This window comes from Archocentrus centrarchus, chromosome 3 (genome assembly GCF_007364275.1).
Source record: "Archocentrus centrarchus isolate MPI-CPG fArcCen1 chromosome 3, fArcCen1, whole genome shotgun sequence".
NCBI lineage: Eukaryota > Metazoa > Chordata > Actinopteri > Cichliformes > Cichlidae > Archocentrus > Archocentrus centrarchus.
The window spans coordinates 24,331,216-24,351,871 of NC_044348.1; the positions used below are offsets into that span (position 1 = coordinate 24,331,216).

The window sequence follows — 20,656 nt, forward strand, 5'->3', positions numbered from 1 at the left end:
ATTCAATCAGATATATTTGTTTTGTGGGAATAGCTTTGATGCAAGAACTGCTATACACTTAATGAATTATCATTAAGTGTTCATTTCTGGATGCAAAGCAAAATGTTTCAATCCTTTAGTTTGGCTCTGTTGTGTAAATTGTAGCTTTTACAGTAATTTTAGGATGAGAGTCAATTAATGTCTTAAATACCCGTTTCTCACATGTATTGTAGTTTGTGACTTATCTTTCTGGTTGACAACAGGGCCGTCTTTACCAGCACATTTCTTCCAAATAACCCCCCTCAGAGAACTACTCTTTGAGTCTTGACACTAATTCCACTTGGAGGGTGTTAGAAATGGGAGTGGACATCTTGGCGTGGGGGTAGTGTCCTCCTGACGTCTGTACCCCATGTATAGTCACAGAAGTGGTCAAATGTCTTGGAAGAGCGAATCAGTGAAGAGATTCAGAAAACAAGAGGGGTCCCCACGTTCGCAAGCAGTTGTAGTTCTTTCCAAAAATGTACTGGGTATCCAGTAACTGCCCAGCCAAAATACATATTTGACTCACTACAGACTAAGCGAGCTCGCACTCCAGCTTGGCGTTCAGTGTGGTTCAGACGCTCCGATCGCTTCATTCGGTTTCTTTTGTTTTTGGTTCGCGCAGAGACCCCCGACACTAACCAGCCATGGATGCCATCAAGAAGAAGATGCAGATGCTTAAGCTCGACAAGGAAAACGCCTTGGACAGAGCTGAGCAGGCCGAGTCAGACAAGAAAGCATCTGAGGACAGAAGCAAACAGGTCGGCATCCAAGTGTGATACTCGCTGCGGTGCTTTTACGCACCAGTGCCAGTGGCGCGGGGCGCACGGTGCTGCGTGGTTCCTTTCCACTGCCATGCCACTGAGGATTAATATGCGATTTCGACTGATTAAATTCTATTTTAGAAATTATAACCGCTTTTCTTTTAGCATTGCTTTACTTCATATATAGACTGCATCAAGCTGGCACTACTGGAAACAGTTTACACTACCTGTTGGATTCTTTACTGCTTAGCTATGCTGTTAAATAATGAGCTAAATATTAATTTAAGAAATCCTGGCCTTAGTAATAATTGTATATTTTAATAGAAATTCTATTGTATGATTTCGTTTATTAAGTTACACATATAACAGATGTATGTGTGTGTGTTTGTGTGTTCTTTTTACTACTAAAAAAAATCTCTAAAAGATTGTGAACAGTTTGAGGTTCCTTTGTGTTGAGATTTAGTCTGGGAAAATCATCTACACGTAAATAAATTTCTTCTCGTTTCTCTGTGTACCAGCTTGAGGATGACCTGGTAGCACTGCAGAAGAAGCTAAAGGCAACTGAGGATGAATTGGACAAATACTCTGAAGCCCTGAAGGAGGCCCAGGAGAAACTGGAGCTCGCAGAGAAGAAAGCCACAGATGTGAGTTTGGGTGGAAGGAACCCATTTGGCTCAGCCACTGACTAATGATATGACCTTGAAACAGTCCTTTTGGGTCACCAGCCCAAAACGCATTTACTCTAATACTTAAGTTATGCACTAATCAGTTATAATAGAGTTGTGGGCTTCATATGAATAATATATGGATAGTTAAATTTAGCTCTTGTGCTGTATATGGTGAAGTCACAGCTCACTGGCTTACCATTGCATTCCAGAGTCGTTTGGACGAATCTGAGGGTCAGTGTCTTATTTCAGTCGGGTATTTTACAAGTGTATATTAAACAGTATTTTGACAGACTTGTGGCCCTGCTGGCTTCAAACGGTGCTCCACAGTTATGCCAAACCCGGATAAAATTACCAGTTTATTGGCAGCGTGTAAATCTTACGCCAATTTAGCCTAATTGATTACGTCACAAGCAGAGACAAAGACGTCAGCAGCAGCAACCACAACATAAACATCTTATCCCTACGATGGACTCATCTTTGCTGATTTAATGACAGGGTAAAGTAAATTTAAACAGTGCAAAAGATGGAGTTCTCCAAAACTATATAAAAATAGCAATATAATTAAATTATATGAAATACAGTCGAGTATGGGTGTCTTCTGTTTTCTTTAAGACGTTTTTGGATTTGTAGCAGGAAAACAAAAGTCTAGGAGGTCTAAATAGCACATTTATCAATAACAAGAACATTAATTACATTGTTTGAATAATTCAACATATTATGTGTGTATAAGTGTGCGTTTAAGTGATTTTAGTTACTCTTACTGTCTCTAGATCGTGTGATGTTTGGAGCTGTGATTTTGAAAGGCTTAGCTCAATTTAGAAGTAGGGGACGCACTTAAAAAAGCTTGTGAATAATATAGTTTTATCGCTTCCAAAACGCATAAAAAGTGGCTTGAAAATAAATTTAAAGACCGATAAAAATAAATATAATTCGTATATTTAGTTCAGCAAATTTATTAAATGATTTTCGAGTGAAATTAGGTACTTCCGGGGTTGATGGCACGTCCCAATCCTCATCAGCGGTTGATTAAAGGCGGTGGGGGCAGGGATCAAACGCGCCGCATCTCCAAGTGTGCGTGTGTCTGCGTAGGGGGAAGTACGCAAAAATCAAAACAAGAAAAACAGAGAAAACTAGCTTAGCTGAGAAAAACAAACAGAGCAAAAAATGGCTGGTGGGAGCTCCCTGGAAGCGGTGAAGAAGAAAATCAAGTCGTTGCAGGAGCAGGCCGATGCGGCAGAGGACCGGGCGGCGTTACTACAGCGGGAACTGAACCAGGAGAGGAGTGCGAGGGAAGCAGTAAGCGGCTAATGACTCTATAAGGCAATTAGTCCCCAGGGAGCCGAGAGCTTTAGAAGTAAATCTGGTCAAAAAGCATGGCTGTTAGGTAGGCCCAGACCGCCTCGGTTTGTGCTTGAAAACAGGTAGCAGGTAGGCGAGTTTGAAATTAGCCCACCGTAGGATGTGAGGAAGGGATGGGTGGATGAAAGGACTCCACCCGGTAGGTCCCGATTAAACAAAACAGTCTTCTTACAAGTAGACTGAAGGCACAGCAGCACCACAGGTCCTGTGAGATAAAACCCCTCCCTTTTGTCACTGGCTAGTTTGAACACAAGGAGCTCCATTTATCCCCCCCGCGACATAACAAAACGTAGACGTTTAGCCACGAAATTGTAGGTTTGACTGGGAAGAAGGGTGGATAAGTTTGTCTGCTGTATTAAATACTGAAATATTCGAACCTGTTTGTAGGTTAAAAATGTGTTTGCAGACAAGAAATGCCAAACACTCTTTGACTTGTATTAGAAAATGTGCTTAAACAACCTGCATCCCTGCGGTGGACAGGCTCCTGACCCAGCCCAAGCACTCTATGGAGGGCATGAGATGTTTTATCTGCTTTGTCTTGCAGCAGTTGAAAGCCCGCAGAGCCAAACAAAATGCAGTGATATACGATTATACACTTGATGTGACTGTACATGATTGTGGTGTTGTGCTCTCCCAGGCTGAGGGTGATGTAGCTTCCTTGAACAGACGTATCCAGCTGGTTGAGGAGGAGCTGGACCGTGCTCAGGAGCGTCTGGCCACAGCTCTGACCAAGCTGGAGGAGGCTGAGAAGGCTGCTGATGAGAGCGAGAGGTGGGTATCTTGCACATGGAAAGCAGGCATTAAATGATCATCATGCTCCCAGTTCGTTAATCATTTGCAGAGTACTATACTCCTAATGAAAAAGAGTGATATGGTAGGGTTAGGGCAAATTTTAAAGAAAATCCTGTATGGAGTCGCTGTTGCTAACTTCTTAAACCACACTGGTCATACTGACACCTTAAATACAAATGAAAATACAAGTTCTATGAAGCACTTAAATGCAGGGGTTTGCCACACTTTATTGTATTATAAAATCAAGCCTTTATACACGACAGGTGCAGTGAGTACCACTTTTAAGATTTGGCTCAGTGCTGCCATCAGTGGCTGATAGTTGTATTGCACCACTCTTCACAAATGTGCACAAATTTAAACACGATTGTAAAACATTTTTTCTTTGAGATGCTGTTTTGCATAATAATGTGAAATATTTAGTTTTTCTTTATTAACGAAGATGCATAGCGCCTGATCCGTGGCACACCTGTGGAATTTTAATAGAAACTCACTGAAGCTCATTGCCATGATTGTGTGTTGTGCTTTATTTGGTGTTTATTCATCCTTATCCACTCAGACATCTGTCATCTACTCAGTGTTGTCCAGCACAACATGACAGATGAGTATGTGTGTTAAGTATCCACTTTGTCCAGATAGTCATCTAGTGTTGAGTTTCTCTCTAATTTTAGCCCTACTTTACTAATACATCAGTACAATCTATGTGCTTTGTGCTAGATGTTTTAAGAGTGAAATTTCCTGGGCCTGTATGAGGTTTTGTCTTAACATTACTGAGACTCACCTTACATGCCTAATCCCTTCCCTCAGAGGCATGAAGGTCATTGAGAACAGGGCAATGAAGGACGAGGAGAAGATGGAGCTGCAGGAGATCCAGCTGAAGGAGGCCAAACACATTGCTGAGGAGGCTGACCGCAAATACGAGGAGGCGAGTTTCTCAGCTGTTCGATGCACCCTGAACTTTGAGCTTAGCATTTGTTAGTCATCTATTTGAAGCAGCGCCTGACATCTCTGTCCTGTTATGCTGGATGTATATAATTGCCACAGGTTGTAAATAGAATTACAAGCTCAGGTGTGCTGATGTGTTAGACTAGTGTGGAACTAAACTTTGTGTGTTGTGACTTCAGGTGGCCCGTAAACTGGTGATCATTGAGGGTGACTTGGAACGTACAGAAGAGCGCGCTGAGCTGTCTGAAGGGTAACAGCCGCCCTTTCCTTTTCCCTTCAGCTATTCTTGGCATTAACTTCCCCTGTGTGTGTTTTTATTGTTCCTTACGCTTCTCTCCCTGTCTGTGGTATTTTTGTGCCCGTGTAATCACACCATAACCTCATAGCAAATGCTCTGAGCTTGAGGAGGAGCTGAAAACTGTGCAGAACAACCTGAAGTCTCTGGAGGCCCAAGCAGAAAAGGTAAGAACATTGACAAATATTCATAGTGTAAACCGTTGAGGTTTGTTTGAAACTTTTGTGCATTTCCTTGTCTTGTATATTTGGCTCACGCTGGCCTTTGTATGTAACCACAGTACTCACAGAAGGAGGACAAGTACGAGGAGGAGATCAAGGTTTTGACAGACAAGCTGAAGGAGGTGAGTTGGCTAGAGTTATCAGACATCAGTGAGTCATACATTTATATATCCTAAATTAAATTTTAAATAGAAGCTTCTTTTCAAACCGGAGACTGAATCAGATGCATTAGTTAATTGAATAAATATGCTGAGTGTATATATTTTTTTTAATCATACTTAAGCACTTTCTCCTCTGGAGCTGTGGTTAGTAATATAAACCTCTTAATGGGAATTGCTAATGTTTGTTTGTTCTCCATGCAGGCTGAGACCCGTGCCGAGTTCGCTGAGAGATCAGTCGCCAAGCTGGAGAAGACCATTGATGATCTTGAGGGTATGAATATTTTACACTTGGTTTTTAGTCTTTGGCAGCACTTTTTTTTTTTTATTCATTTTTATATAAGCATATGTTTGTTATTAAATTCATTTATGCATAAAGCAGTCCTCTTTAAATTTCTGAGAGGGCCACTCATAAAAAGGAAAAACCCTCCTGTGGGGTCGTGTGAGGTATTTATCTGTGCAGCAGGTTGTAAAATGATGCTCAGGACAAATATCTACACTGTCAGTTGTCTACTGGGAGAAAAAAACAAAACTGTGAATCACAGACGCTGCCCTGATATTATTCACGCTGGTATCGACATTTCGCACCACAGTACAGTTTGGCATGCTGGTGTTGTGAGCATTTGAGGCCAGCTAGCTCTGAGAAGTCATCACAGGGTCATGGAACATGTGAGGCAGTTTCTTGGTGACTCCTCAGGAATTTGACACAGTGTCAGCAGCTGTTCATATGCCTTCCTATTTCTGTCCTGCCTTTTATTTCAGTTCCTCCATTTGTGTTTTCTTTTGACTTTCATTCCCTAACACTGTTTTTCTGTTCACTGCCCCCTTCACTGCCACCCTATAATAATTACAACTCTATAGATGAGCTGTATGCCCAGAAACTGAAGTACAAGGCCATCAGCGAGGAGCTGGACCACGCCCTCAACGACATGACTTCCATGTAATTCACAACATGCTTGTTTCTGTGCAGTCTTAAATCTTAACCCCTAACCATTGTGACAGCATACAATAGCGCCCTCTTGTGGCATGTTCGAGTGCCGTGGTTTTTACTGTGCTAAGCTTTAAATACTTCCCTGTTTGTCTAACACTAATTTGTGACTGAAGTAATGGTAATTGGTATCTTTATTTTTGTTTTTTTTAAACAAGATTTTTTTCCAGACCTTTTGATAAAAATATGAGTGACTTGTTTTCCTATTATAGTTTCTAGCAATACAGCCCCATTTATTTTAGTGTTTTCTTAATTTTTAATTTTGTCTCAGTTCAGCATCCATTTCCCCCTTTGCTTCTGCATGTCATTTATCTTTTCTTTCTTTTTATTTCTCCCTCCAAAATTTTTGTCTTTTTTTTTTTTTTTCTTTCTCCACAGCTAAGTTCTCACACTCTTCACTCCAGAATCTGCTTGGGCATCATTACTTCTCTCCTGTGCAGCACAGCCCTATTTGTCTCCTTTGTCTATTTATTTCTTTACTACCCTGCCACCACTGCACATTGGGCCTTCGCTGCTGGAATCCATTTGTCCATCTCTCATTCAGACCTTTGAGCCATATTGCTTTATGTAAAATAAACATTTTTCCATCTATGTCATCCTTTCCCTTTTCTCTTGCAATGTTTCTTCATTTCCATTTGTCCTTTTTTGATTTTGTTTTCCCTTCTTTGTGTTTCATTTATTTTGTTTAGTAGCTTTTGAATAAACTCTGAAGCTCCTCTCATTTATTGCTCCTTTTTCTGTTTGAGAGGACTGTAATTTGCTACAATGGCAGTATTAAATTCTACTTGCCTGTAACTAGTGTTTTAGCCAAATACTATTTTCCTCTGGCTTTAAAATGAAAAGCAGATGCCAATAATCATGACAGGTTACTTGTAGTGGTGGTCAGTTTTATTCAGTCCTTTTAAACAGCTGTTTGATATGTCATTAGGGATTTTTATTTACTTCAATTATACTATTGCTTTGACCTCCTTGTGAAGATTCATTCATAGTTAATGTACTTTAGCAGTAGCAAGTGCAAGTCCTTAAAATTCCTCGAGTGGCCAGCTTGGCAGAAATACAACTCGAGATGTAAAGGTAACCAAAACAACTCATGTTTTATGCATGGTAAACCAATTAGAATCCAAGGCAGTAATGGCAGATATAGCCACTAACACTGAAGATACTATAGACAGTGTTTTTTTTGTTTTTTTTTTTGGTTTGTTTTGTTTTTTGTTTTGTTTTAAAAGACAGCAAATGCATTCACAATGGCTAATGTAGGCGAAGTGTTACTGTAATTAATATCCAAAATGGCGTATTGAGGTCATAAATGCCAATGGAATCAGTTTATTTTTGACTTCTTACATGACGTCTACTGAAACTGCAGTTAATTGGACTAATCATATGCCACAGAATTGGTCTTTCTCTTTGTACAATACAGTCACAGTAAGGAAAACAGTGAAAAGATTGTGAGCGTGTGCAAAGAGCAGTCAGTCTGCTTTCACTTTGCAAAATTATTTGGGGTCAAGTTGGGAGTTACATGTGATGTGTTTGTGGTAATACGAGAATGAACTCTTATAAATCAGCAGACATCGCAGATCTGTTGCCTTCTACATATATAGAAATTCAGATTACTTATATTTAGAGTCTAGACAGAACCTCATAGATCTGAACCTGAAATTCAGAAATTCCTCCACAAATAGTGGCATAATTGCTGCAGGTTGACAATTTAGCTGCAAATTGACATAAGTGCTTGGCAACATTGCTTTAATATAGATATATACCCAGAGTACAACTAGTTGGCAGCTAGTTGAGTTAAGTCCCCTACTGCAAAGTGGTGCATTGCAGATGAGTTGCACTCATTGGCATAGACTAATGCTCGCTGACTGCAACATGTTGGCAGTTTGTGCCTTTATAAATTGGTCTGCTACTATTTGCAAAGCTTCACCAGTATTTCTTGAGCTTTCTGTGTTCATTCGGTCAGGAAATCAAATGCAAGGAAATGCAAACTTGTTTTGTGATGACCTTCAAAGTGCCGTAAATTCTTTGTAACTCTTTGTACTAACCTCCCTTCTGTCTCTTTCTCTTTTCTCTTACCTGCTTTCTGACTGTCAAGATCACCTGTACAAGCAGCTTGAGAAAAACCGTCTTCTGACCAATGAACTGAGAGTAGCACTAAATGAGGCGTAAAGTGGACGTGGTTCTCGTATGCTTTAATTTCTCTGAAATTCCGATCACCAGGAATGTTGTACTGTTTATTTAAAGAAGTATACACAGCAAGTACACAAAACAAGTTATGCTTTCAAAAAGTGGGAATATAAGTGAGAGATTTTCACATGCATGTTCAACTAACTGCTTCAAGTGGGAGGGTCAGACAGCCGCAGGCTAGGAAAAGGTGTGAAATGGATTTGACATATTATCTCAGTTATTGTCAGGGCTGCATAACATAAATCTGGTCTGGAATACGTGCTTCTGTCCATGAGAATGAGGGCTGGTGAGGATTCTCAAGGTTTGGGAAATCTTAAAATATTTCAATGAACTACGGTCATATTTTTAACAAATGCCATCAATTATGAACCAAAAATTGTTCAACTTTAATCCAGATTTTCCCTTTTGCACTTGGGTGGGATGGATGTTTGGAGGGATACATAGTTATTATTTGTAGCATTTCAGTGATACTGACATTCACATCTCAGTTATGAGTTGCAATAATTATTTATACAACACCAATTTATAACAGCTGTTGCCCAAAGCACTTAATAGTGTTATGTAAAGCCCCTACAAGATTGGAGAACCCCCAACAATCAGACGACCCTCTAAGAGCAAGCACAGCGACAATTGTAAGGAAGATCTGCCTTTTAACAGGGAAATATCAGGAAGAAGCTGGCTCAGGGAGGATCAGTCGTCTACTGTGACCGGTTGGGCAGTGAGGGGAAAGATGAGGAAGAGCATAAAGAGATGAAGACAAAATACACTGTGGTAGACATGAAACAAAAATTGGCATGCAGAAGTGGCATGTAAATGCATCAGGGGTAATCTATATTAAAAAGTAAAGTTTTAAGTGTAATCTTCTAAAAGTAGAGAGAGCGTTTGTTTCCCAAACCCCAACTGGGAGCTTGTTTGAGAGCAGAGGAGCCCGATAGCAAACGGCTCTGCCTCCTATTCTACTGTTGGAAACTCTGAGCACCACAAGTAAGCCTGCAGTCTGAGAGCAAAGTGCTCCATTAGGATATGTGTTTAAGATGAGGTGTTTAAGATGTCACCTAAATCATCGTACAAATACTTGCCAGTTGTCCAGTTTGGGAAATGATATCGGTAGAGATATCTGCCTACTCCATGAATATAGTTTATATATTGTGTCCAGTAATTGGGTTGTGACTTTGGGAAAGAAACATTGCAGCTGAGTTTTTCAAATGTATTTTTGGGGCACTTTAAGCACCACAAGGCAAGCAATATTTAGTTTCATTATATATCTTCAGCACTTAACAACTTAAACCAACAGTGTAAATGGATAAAAGCACTGCAATCTAGAGGAAAAATATGCAGTTTTATTTTGGGTGAACTGTTCCTTAAGGCTTGAGGCAGGAGGAGATTGTACCATTTCACCTGTAGCAACAAGGATTCAGCATTGGCCACTGGTGATAAGGAAGATGTGCCTAAATAGACTAAAGAGCAGCCTGTTTGAACCCCTCTGAAAGCTGTCAGTGCTGTGTTTGTCTAACTAAATGAAAGAAGAAAAAAGATACAGAATGTGCAAATACAATAAAGGCACAATTGTATTGGTGTAGTTGTGGGAGGAAATAATTAATGCATAAAGTTGAGGTCTAAGTTTTTGCCTCAAAAGTGCTAGGAATCCATAAATCCACTGCCAAACCAGACTTGAACAAAAAAAACAAACAAAAACAGAAAAACAAGGTCAAAGCCTTTTTCTGTTCATAAATGCAGCTCATCCAGTCTTGAGCACAGCCCTGTCAATAGCGTGAGCTTTAAGTATTTATAGAACTTGTGCAGTTGGCTCACGGTATCTTAAAATAAGTTAAGGATATATACTCTGCTAAAAAAAAAAAAAAAAAATGCCGACCTCTTACTGAAAAATATTCTGAGGTTTGTAACGATACTCATCATTTGTTTCTCACTGTTACTGGGCTAAAACACTTTGTCTGATTATATTCTGTGCATCTTGTCACTGTTTTTTGTTTTTAACTGATGCAATGCTATGTTAACAGATAAACTCACACACGCTAAAGAAGAGGGCCTGAGCATAAAGCAGATGCTGGATCACACTCTAATGGAGATGGTTAACATTTGACCCAGCTCTGTTCCCCTCTCCACATGAATATGGCTGTCCTCCCACACATGACTGCTACACATAAAGTTGGGGGCTTGTGTTTATTCATCTCTCCTGACTGTCATCTTTAAGACACGAGCTCTGCACAAGTTAGCAGTTCAACTACAGCTTCCTTAAAGCACTGTATAAAGGTCAGTTAAAAATTTACTGTACATCTTTAATTGTTTACATGTATGTGTTGGGAATTTGCACTTTTTGGGGAATATACTGCACATGATATCATGAATGAAGCCATAATTTAAGCCAAGGTTATAAAAGGGACTTTTATTATATGTACTTTTGTAAAGTTGCTTTTGTGTCAGGTTTTTTTTTTTTTTTTGTATTGTAAACATTTATTAAATGTCAGTGATATTCTCTTCCAATGTAGCAAGGAAGGAATTCTTAGCACAGTAGCAAATGTATTATATTATTTCAACTAAGCAAAATAAATGCTTGTGTGACATACTGTTATGTAGGTTGTTTTTCCTTTCTAAATTTTTTTACTTGTAAATGTAAAAATCATGAATAAATAGCTGAATCAAGCTGGTTGTTATTGCAAATGTTTCTTTGCTATTGTTCAGTGCTAGAAAGGGTAAATATGGGGCAATGGTAGATATACAGTACTGTGCAAAATTTTTGAGACTTGCTTCTTTTTTTTTTTTCCAAGGAGCCAAATTTTCTGTTCATTTTCTGAGTGGTTCTCCAGGCTTTCTGAAGGTCTTTAAGCTTTTCTTTGCACATTGGCTACCCTTTCACTCATTTTCAGTCCAGTCCTTGTACCTGACCATTTTCAGAGGGATTTTTATTTTGTTAGTCAAGCCACTTAACACTGACCTATGAATCATTCCAGCAAAAACAAGTAACCTAACTCGAGAGATGAGCCAGTGTTGTAAATGCATAACTTGGCAAAGAACTATTTTAAATATCTTTTTTCACTTTGTTTTTGCAATGCTGCTAGTAATAATGTTTCCATTTCTTTAATTTATGGAAAATGCCAAAAATAACAGTTTGACAGACATGGTATTTTCAAACCAAGGTAATTTCCAAAGAGTTATTAGCTGAAAATGTTGTTTGTCTGCATGGTGTGCAGTGTGTCCTTTAAAAAAACTTACAACAGTGAGTGTTTACAGCCATCTATAAAACAAGGTGGAAGCTCTGTCATGGTTTGGGGCTGCATTTCAGCCAGTGGTGTTGGGGATCTTGTCAAAAGTGATGAATGCCAAAAAATACAATCAGATTTTAATCCACCATTAATGTCTTGAAAGCATTTGATTGGCAACATTTTCATTTTTCAGCATGACAATGATCCCAAACACACTGCTATTGCAGTAAAGGCATACCAGGATAGAAAAACACAATGGGATGCTATCAGTCATGGATTGGCCTCCCCAGAACCTGGACCTCAACATGATTGAAGCAGTGTGGGAACATCTTGACAGAGAACTGCAAACGGCAAAAGGCAGCCAACATTGAAACAAGAGCTTTGAATGTCCTTCAAGAAGCCTGGAGAAAGGACAGGAAACCTTACCTAAGAGAGTTCAGGCCGTGTTGAATAATAAGTGTTCATACATTCAAGCTTGGTAGAACTGTACAAACTGCATGTTTGAATATAACTTGAATTTAGAGTTATCACTAGTGCAGTATCAAATGTTGGATAAATCTGAACAGAAATGGCCTATAAATACAAGTCAAATTCTTTTAAAAGTTGCTCCTTATCTATAGAGAATGAAAACTCTCCTAAGCATAAATAAACACATTATTGGAAATTAAAAAGGCAAATTACATTTCTGCATGTATTTATTTATTTTTGTGGTTGTAACCTAGGCAGATTCAGGGTGAGTCAACTGGATGATGCAGACAGAAGCAAACCATTTCTAGCCAAAAAAAGCAAAAAAAAATACTCTATTAAATACTTGGTTTCAATGAGGTAAGGACCCCCTACCTTATAAGGAAGGAAATCTTGAAATACCAAGAAAGTAGAAGCAGGCTTAGAGATAGAAATGCAGATGAATACCCTTTCTAATGCCCCAACTGTATTTAGTTTTTATCATCTGTGTTGATCAAGTTTAACTAAAAGCCGATTGGGTGAGGCTTAACTGCTATAGTCCCTCCTCGCCACAGGGGACAGTATCGCGTCAGTATACAGCCTACGCCTCTGCAGCGGTGGAAGTGCAGGGGTCGGAGTTCGTAGCTAGGAGTTTGTGTTGTGAGCATACTAGAGAGGGAAACATGAGTGAAAACCCAGATTTAGTTGATTATTTACAAGATAGTAAGGCTCCATACATACTGAGCAATGTTGCGGAAGTGGTTGAGAGGATTCTTACGTTCATACCAACCAAATCACTTCTCCGACTCGCCAGGTAAGCGCTGATCTTTGTACGTGTCACTGCGAGCTAACGCTAATGGCCGCCGATAGAAGTGAAACTCCAAGATGAAAACTAACGGAAGAGCTAGGGCGCTAAAGCAGCAGCTAGCCATGCGGTTATTGTTGTCACTTGGCCTCTTATCAAGACTTACCTGAAAGCCAATGGGGCTTTCTCGTTGACTTTCAGGTACTCGGTCTGAACTGAGTTATTTTTAACGACATGATTGTATCTGGTCAGTGGGTAAGACCGAGTGTATCCTTGCCTCTCTCAGTGTGTGCAGACTTTGGAGAAACTGTGCCCGCAGAGTGCTCAGGACTCAGCAGCAGCTGACCTGGGTGTCGGCCTCCGGACAGTCCGGCACAAAGACCCATGCTCTCAACAGCATCTTGGCTGAAGAAGTGGAGGTAAACATCTAAACTCACATCGAGTGGTTAGTAAATAAAGCTTTTAGGGACAGTAACTCAAAACGTTGAAGAAAGGTATGTGTAAAAACTCGTTGGTTAATAGCCTTAAAACGGTATGCCAAGACACTGTGCATTACCAACTCCTTGTGTGAGCTTCGTAACATAATAGGTGCAGCAAAAGTTTTTTTTGGAGGGGATTTAAATTTGGTAGCTATCCCTTGCAAAGCTGTGCACCCCACTGCTTTATTTCAAACACTTTTTGAGATTTTACCATAGAAATCAAACTTGCACAGAAGTCACACATTAGCTTCTCTGCAACTTGTCAGCAAACTGACCCCCAGCTTGCTTTCATGTCATGATAGTGTGAGCTAGATCTCTTACTACACTGCTTAAAAAAAATGAAAGGAACCCTTTTAATTCCGAGTATAGCATCAAGTCAATTAACCTTCTGGGATATTGATCTGATCAGTTAAGTAGCAGAGGGCTGTTAATCAGTTTCAGCTGCTTTGGTGTAAATGAAATAAACAATAGTTTCACTAGAGGGGCAACAATGAGACAGAAGGTTTGCTGTGTCTCCCAGCACACTCTCAAGAGCGTGGAGGAGATTCCAGTAGATAGGCAGTTACTCTAGGAGAGCTGTATAGGGCCGTAAAAGGTCCTTAACCCATCAGCAGGGCCGGTATCTGCTCTTTTGTGCAAAGAGGAACAGGATCAGCACTGTCAGAGCCCTACAAAATGACATCCAGCAGGTCACTGGTGTGAATGTCTGACCAAACAATAAAAAAATGACTTCATGAGGGACGTCCTCTAGTGTGCCCTGTGCTCACTGCCTGAGTGGTCCCCACACTCACCTGACCTAACTGGAATAGAACACCCCTGGGACATTATTTTTTGGCCCGTCCGACTCCGCCAGGCTGCACCTCAGATTGTCCAGGAGCCCAGTGATGCCCTGGTCCAGATCTGGGAGGAGATCCCCTAGGACACCATCCATAGGAGTATGCCCTAATATTGTCAGGCATGCATACAAGCAATTGGGGGCCATACAAACTCCAGAGTACCATTTTTGAGTTGCTGCAGTGAAATTTTGGCAAAATGGGCTAGCCTGACACATCATTTTTTCACTTTGATTGTTTGGGTGTCTTTGAATTGAGCCCTCTGTAGGTTGATAATTTTCATTTCCATCAGACAACGTGGCATGCTTTTGTTCCTAAAAAAATCACCCTGCCCATATCAGTGTAGAGATCCAGCATTATTTCAAGTTGAAGTGGAGATTCTCAAAAGATATAACCTTTAAGCTACTAGGAAGAAAAGCGCACTCAGCATGTTTAGAATGATTTGAGTTCTGTGTCATACAAATGATCAGAAACCACTTAGATTTTTTTTTAATATGTGAACTTTGATTCTAATAATTTACAGAACGTGTACCTCTTGCCTAAAACAGTTCTGGTAATGGCAGATTCTGAGATCCTCAATGGAGAATCTTTTTGCTACAGACAGAATAAAGGTTGGTATAAAATATATTTCATTCAGAGTGCTTCCATTAAGACACATCCTGTATGAGGACATCAGTGCAATATCATACTTGAGGAAAAGAACTTTATTCAGAACTGATGTTGAGATCAGAGGGGTGTACTATAAAGCATGTTAATCATAGGCAGGCTTTCTCTTTTTTAACTGGCTTTACAAAACCTTAAACTCAACTTAAGCCTCAGTCATATAGGTCTAGAGACCGGTTAGTGGCCCTGGCAACCTCCCGTCGCTAAGGAAAAATGTGTATTCTGCGACCAACTTAGCACTATTGACTGCCAGCAACCTTCAGCAACCACTTGCCAGCTGGTTGTGGAATACACTTCAATTTTAGTATCAATTCACTTTTTGGCCAAATCAAAGTTAAATTAATTTTATTGGAATATTCTCAGTGAGACAAACAGCTCTGAGTATTCCCTAAGTTAAGAATGAATACCATATCATGAAGAAATGAATTTAAAAAATCTGGCCGGGATAAGAGAGCTACCTATTGGGAGACTGAAAGCTCTGGCGTTAAGCTGAACACACCTTGCTGGTAGCCATACAAGCTGTTGCAGGACTCCTTGTCCACCTTGTTGCTACATGTAATGCTTTGTGACTGTATGGGGTTGTTGTCATATTGTCACCCTCTTAAAATAGCTTAGGTCATTTGTTTCAGGTTTTTCAGAAAAGACAAAATCAAACCAAACATTGAAAATATAATGATTTAGGCAAAAACAAAACTTTTGTTAAAAAATGACTTATTATTTTAAGAGGGTGACAGTATGCCTCCCTAATGGTTTTGTATTTTGGGTGTGAATCCCAATTTAAAAATTTTCCATAGTACTACACTTGTGTGAGCTTTCTCACTGACATGTTTATTCTCAACTACACTGAAGCAAAAAAGAGTCGCAGCAGTCCAGACGCAGAACTGAACCAGTTGTTCCCCAAAGGCTGTGACATCATGGGCATTGCTACACCAGGAATAGTCTGTAAGTGTTCCTCGTTTCTGTCTCTCTCATGTTTCCTCATTTATGAAGAAGAAAATAAAATCTCCCCCTCAAACCAAAAGAAATCATATAATTCAATATAAAACACTATTATTTTTGATGAGTTTCAAAGCTGTAATGGTACAAATATGCAGCTTTCATTTATTAATATACTACCATGTTCATGAATATGAAAGCTAACCAGTTTTCTAGCATATTCAAGGAGAATGGTTCATCTATCAGCAGGGATGACACACATTAATCCCCACCACTGCTGCCTTGTTAGAAAGTATCACTGGTGGCTTGCATCTCCATGCCTCTCCCTCTGATAGATTACCTAGTCTGCCTGGTGCTGTGCTCCCCATTTCTCTATATAATCACAACCCTCCGCAGAAGTGACACTCCATCAGCCATGTTCTTTTTCCTCAAGATGATGGCTTATCAGACGCCCATCGTCTATCAGGTTTAATGGCAGCCTCGGCTATCACAAAATGTGTTATCACAGAGGTCACCACAGGGTCAATATGCCCAGCTAATTCAACTAAATTACATCTTTAATCAGATGAGACTTTGTATATTAAAAACAGCCCAGATTACAGCTAGTTATTTATCCATACTAGTAGAGATGCTGCATATATATGAATTACAAAGATGACACATAGAGTATTCCTTCATAGTTCCTTATGAATGCTATTTGTAACACAATAGAGGATGGGGATAAATTACATGGTAAAGTATAAATTACATGTTATTTGCCTTCTGTTGAACATGCTGAAAGGGTTTGAGTTGTTTTGCTCAGGAACACTCCAGGAAAAAAAGGGGCTCTGGGTGATGAGCCTGTAAATTTATGGTAACATAACCTCATGTATTTGCATGATATCACCTCCACAAGTGATTCATGTTGGTGAAATTACACATTATAGGTTGAAATAAAATTTTCTTTGGTCCTTTAAAGGTGTTCTTATTTGGTCCTATATTTAAAACCAGGCCCTACCCCAGCATCATGCACAGTTAAGTGCTGAAGCCACTCCCCAAAAAAAGTTAAGCTGCAGTTCCTCTCTTGACCACTAGATGGTGACTCTTTGAAACTCACTTTAGAAAAAATTCTTCCAGCTTCTTACTTGAAATGAAAAATTAAAGAGAATTTTCTTGAACTTAAGTTTTCTTTAGTTCATTAGTTCATTCCACTTTTGAGTCTACACGAATCATAGAAATTATAAAGCTTTAAGGACTGTATTGTTTCATTAGTAGGTTTCCAGTGGTTTTTTTCTAGTGTGTACTCCCTCTGCTCCAATCAGGGTTTCTTTTTTTTAATTTGAATTTTTAGTACATCTTTAATTGCCTATAAAGTTCTAATCAACAAACAAAGTGACTTATAACAAATAATCTGTTTAAGTGACATGCATAATAACTTACAGTTTTATGGTATTCATGATTGGCTCTCTGTACAGTGACGCCCAGTGGCTCTTGTTCCAACCCTCCCCAGGAGTACCAGGAGGGGGGGGCTGGCTTTGCAATCATGTTTCCAGCTGTTGAGGGTGTCCAAATCCAGCCCTTTCACTTTTGTAAGAAGACTATCTCCCCAACAGCCCTGAAAGAAGCAGGTGAGTGTTATTCAATAGTCTAGTTATTCAGTAATCTAAACTTCCATAAAATCTTTAATTCCTTGGTTTTGCATTGCTCTTTTATTTTACATAATTTTTTTTTTTTTCCAGGACTAGTTGACAACCCAGAGTTGCGTGTGGTACTGATTTTCTTCTGTGAGGCATATAAACCAGGAGGAGCACGCTTCCTTAACCAGATACTAGAGCCACTTGCAAAAAGCAAAGCTCTGATTGCTGGAGGGCTGGTAGAGAGTGCTTTCTCTCCTCCCAGACAGTGGTGAGTTAATTTCCTGAGTATAATCCAGATAATTTCTGGGCAGATGTGATGAATAATGGTTTAGGACAAAAATGTAGAAATTAATTTCCTACAAATACTTTTTGTCTGATGTCTGATCCAATAGTATGTCAGTCTGTCATGTGGAAAAATATCAAGTGTAATTGACTGTCGCCACTCAGGGGCAACAATCATAATCTACAGCATCAGAGAATATGTTAGCTGGTGCTGTTCCAAAAACATTCTGAAGTTTGACATCTGTATTTCTCTTGTCAGGTATCCCCTTTGTCTCAGTGCCAATAGGATGTGATTGATTTTGATAAATGATGGCAATGTCCAAGCTAAATTATGAATAGCCTTTTTAGTATGCACTCTGCAATACTCACACTTTCCATGATCTCCCACTCTATAGCTGTAGCCAGGGTACATATGGTGTGATGGGCCTGGCCCTGAGTGGGCCTAAAGTTCAGGGGGCATCTGTGCTCTTGGAGGAAGATGTCATCAGTGGAAAAGCAGCTGAAGCCACAATCCGACGGCTAAAGGCAGCCAAAATTCCAGAGAAAAACACCTTGGGATTTATGTTTGCCTGTGTGGGGAGAGGCCAGAACTACTACAGCAACCAGAGCAATGTAGAGGCAGACGCTTTTCACAAGGTGTTCCCCAACACCCCGCTCTTTGGTCTGTTTGGAAACGGCGAGATCGGCTGCGACCGAATCATAAAAGATGACTACACACTGTGTGACACTGACACGGACAGCCTGCAGCACGAGTATACTACTGTCATGACCCTGGTCCATCTAGGCTGAATGTCCTGCAGTAACAGTCAACACACAGGATTAAAGATGACACGTCATGCTTTTGTTTGTAACAGCAGTCGGGAACAGCAAACATTATGTACAAAGTTACGGTCCAGCAAAGAATATTGCTGACACCATTTCTACTCATAAAGCAGAGCAGTGATCCCTTTAACTGTCAATGTAATGGTAACATGTGGCATTGTATCCCTTGGAGACTGTGTGGAAACCAAGCTTTATATTAAAACCAGTGCAGTCACACAGTTCTTCCATAAATATACAAACTCTTGAAAACCCTGATATAGCACATATGTAAAAATGCATTTGTGTATATTAGTCAAATTTCATATACATTCAAGGCACCCCACCCCACATCAACCTCGTGGACTGTTTGCTTTGCAGGTGAGTATTCACAATTGTGTCTCTAAAGCTAGTGTTAAAGTGCCCCATTTATGCTCACTTAATGGACTCATGTTTAGTTTGGATCTGAAGAAATGGGTTTACACGTTCACTTCTTCTCATCCTATATCTTTAATGCTCTGTTTTAGCTCTTGTGCCTTTTTAAGAGAAGGGTCAAATGGCCCTGATTGGTCAGATGGCATTATGAAAATGAGGCAGTGTTTATTATATAGTATTTACCGCCATCATAAAGGGTTAGCCACATTATAAAGACATTCTGACACATAACTTTGTGAATGATCATTTTACATGTAAATAGCTGAAATAACAGCTGTTTTCTGTAGCTTATTATATGTAAAGACTGATTTTTGTTAGATGTTGCTGCTGTAGCGTCAGTGTTTTAGCAGTGCTATGCGGCTAGTTGCAAATTACTTCAAAGTGGTGGCTGCTTTACTTAATGGGCTCTGTTTGCATCACTTTTTCATAGTCATATTTGTTATCTGACAAAAGAACCAAAAATATGAAAAGGAGTTCATTTTTATTGGGAATTGTAGTCATCGAAACATTTGGTGTGCTTTGCTCATGGCTGTGGCATTTTAGCATAATTATTAGACGGAGCTCATGTGAACCTTTGATGACCACAAGAAAGCTAGCTGTACCCGGATGAGTCAGATGCTCATTCTTTGTCAACAGGCTAATACTGTGGCACTGTGCTACATAATGACATAGATAAGTTGCTAAGCAGGAGTGTTTTCTGTGGGAGCGAGTAACTCCCAGTATGGAGTGTAACTTTGCAAACCCTAGAATAAAGTTACATAAACAGTATAATTGGGGCACTTTAATGTTCTTGATTCTGCAACGGCACTTTTAATTCATGAGTCAGGACCTTCATCAAGAGGAAATCTCCTTATCCAGCAACGGTTTTACCTGTTACCAGTGGAAAATGTACACACCACTGTAGCCTATAAGTTCATACTCATAATATTTACAATTCATTTAGGTGCAGGAAGTTCAGATAGTTTTTTAGGGTCTTTCTTTTTTCCACATGCTAGATCATATCTGCTACTACCTATTTCCAGCTGTTAATTGTTGAGCTTAGTGGCACATCAGTTAACTTGCTTCTGCGGATTACAAACCCCATTTTTAAGTTCAAGAGCAAATCGGACCAAATAGCTGCCCTGTTGGATGTAAGTGACAGACTTACTTTAGTATTGGCTCTCTTGCAGCGTCTGACTTAATAAAGCAGGTGTTGATGGTTGGAAATTGAAGAAATGTGAATTATTTATTTATTTGTTTTTGGGGTGGGGGGGTTCCATAATACATTAGTATTTCACTATCTTAAATATGATCGGCTAAATTTAAGTAAAAAGTAAGGGTCAGAATTGTACACGCCTTTAGGACTTTAGGCCCTGTCTTTTTGATACTTTGTTTTCTCATTGCTTGGAAAAATACTGACATAAAGGTGCAATTTCAAATTTATGCTGTGTTGGTCAGGAAGTTGCATGTTGAAAATGGATTATGTTTTCTGTAAAAACTGCAATGATTGTAGTAAGAATGGCTGTTTTTTAATGTACAGTACTTTTACTTTTTGAAAAAAATATTTAGAGCTTAGTGAATGTGTTTTCCTTCTTTTGTTGTTCTTTTTTTCATCCTTGATAGTTTTTGAAGAAATTAAAATGAATATAAATGGCTTAATCAACAAACTTCTTTTGTTGTTGAACTTTTTTTTTTTTTTTGCTCATCTCAATAAATTACAACCAGACAATATAAATAGATATGTTTATTTTATTTTCTTAAACCCGCCACTGTTGA

At 39.5% G+C, this 20,656-nt stretch overlaps 2 protein-coding genes across 7 annotated transcripts; both read left to right on the forward strand.

Annotated features, from left to right (window-relative positions):
• The first annotated feature begins 506 nt into the window (after positions 1-506).
• On the forward strand, positions 507-11,050 carry LOC115800963 (tropomyosin alpha-1 chain-like). 6 transcript variants are annotated; one of them, XM_030758614.1, is made up of 10 exons: positions 512-779; positions 1,301-1,426; positions 3,447-3,580; positions 4,406-4,523; positions 4,723-4,793; positions 4,930-5,005; positions 5,119-5,181; positions 5,422-5,491; positions 6,079-6,157; positions 6,584-6,808. In XM_030758614.1, exons 1-10 carry the CDS (start codon positions 666-668, stop codon positions 6,585-6,587), a joined length of 855 nt encoding a protein of 284 aa, XP_030614474.1. In that variant the 5' UTR covers positions 512-665; the 3' UTR covers positions 6,588-6,808. The 6 variants fall into 6 exon arrangements, with proteins under 6 accessions (XP_030614483.1, XP_030614492.1, XP_030614474.1 ...); XM_030758623.1 differs by lacking the exons at positions 6,079-6,157; positions 6,584-6,808 and adding an exon at positions 10,408-11,050 and having other exon boundaries at positions 507-779; XM_030758632.1 differs by lacking the exons at positions 6,079-6,157; positions 6,584-6,808 and adding an exon at positions 8,298-10,359 and having other exon boundaries at positions 508-779.
• A 1,624-nt stretch (positions 11,051-12,674) lies between these two features.
• Positions 12,675-20,493, forward strand: fbxo22 (F-box protein 22). The gene is made up of 7 exons (XM_030726338.1): positions 12,675-12,868; positions 13,146-13,278; positions 14,695-14,782; positions 15,684-15,776; positions 17,225-17,377; positions 17,489-17,654; positions 18,064-20,493. Exons 1-7 carry the CDS (start codon positions 12,738-12,740, stop codon positions 18,455-18,457), a joined length of 1,158 nt encoding a protein of 385 aa, XP_030582198.1. The 5' UTR covers positions 12,675-12,737; the 3' UTR covers positions 18,458-20,493.
• Positions 20,494-20,656: the final 163 nt, after the last annotated feature.

Coding starts and splice junctions, on each gene's coding strand:
- LOC115800963 (XM_030758623.1), top strand. CDS start 666: ATGGATGCCATCAAGAAGAAGATGCAGATGCTTAAGCTCGACAAGGAA. Junction 3,581..4,405: donor GCTGCTGATGAGAGCGAGAG/GTGGGTATCTTG, acceptor CCCTTCCCTCAG/AGGCATGAAGGTCATTGAGA. Junction 5,006..5,118: donor TGGAGGCCCAAGCAGAAAAG/GTAAGAACATTG, acceptor ATGTAACCACAG/TACTCACAGAAGGAGGACAA.
- fbxo22 (XM_030726338.1), top strand. CDS start 12,738: ATGAGTGAAAACCCAGATTTAGTTGATTATTTACAAGATAGTAAGGCT. Junction 13,279..14,694: donor TCTTGGCTGAAGAAGTGGAG/GTAAACATCTAA, acceptor AATAATTTACAG/AACGTGTACCTCTTGCCTAA. Junction 14,783..15,683: donor TTGCTACAGACAGAATAAAG/GTTGGTATAAAA, acceptor ACTACACTGAAG/CAAAAAAGAGTCGCAGCAGT.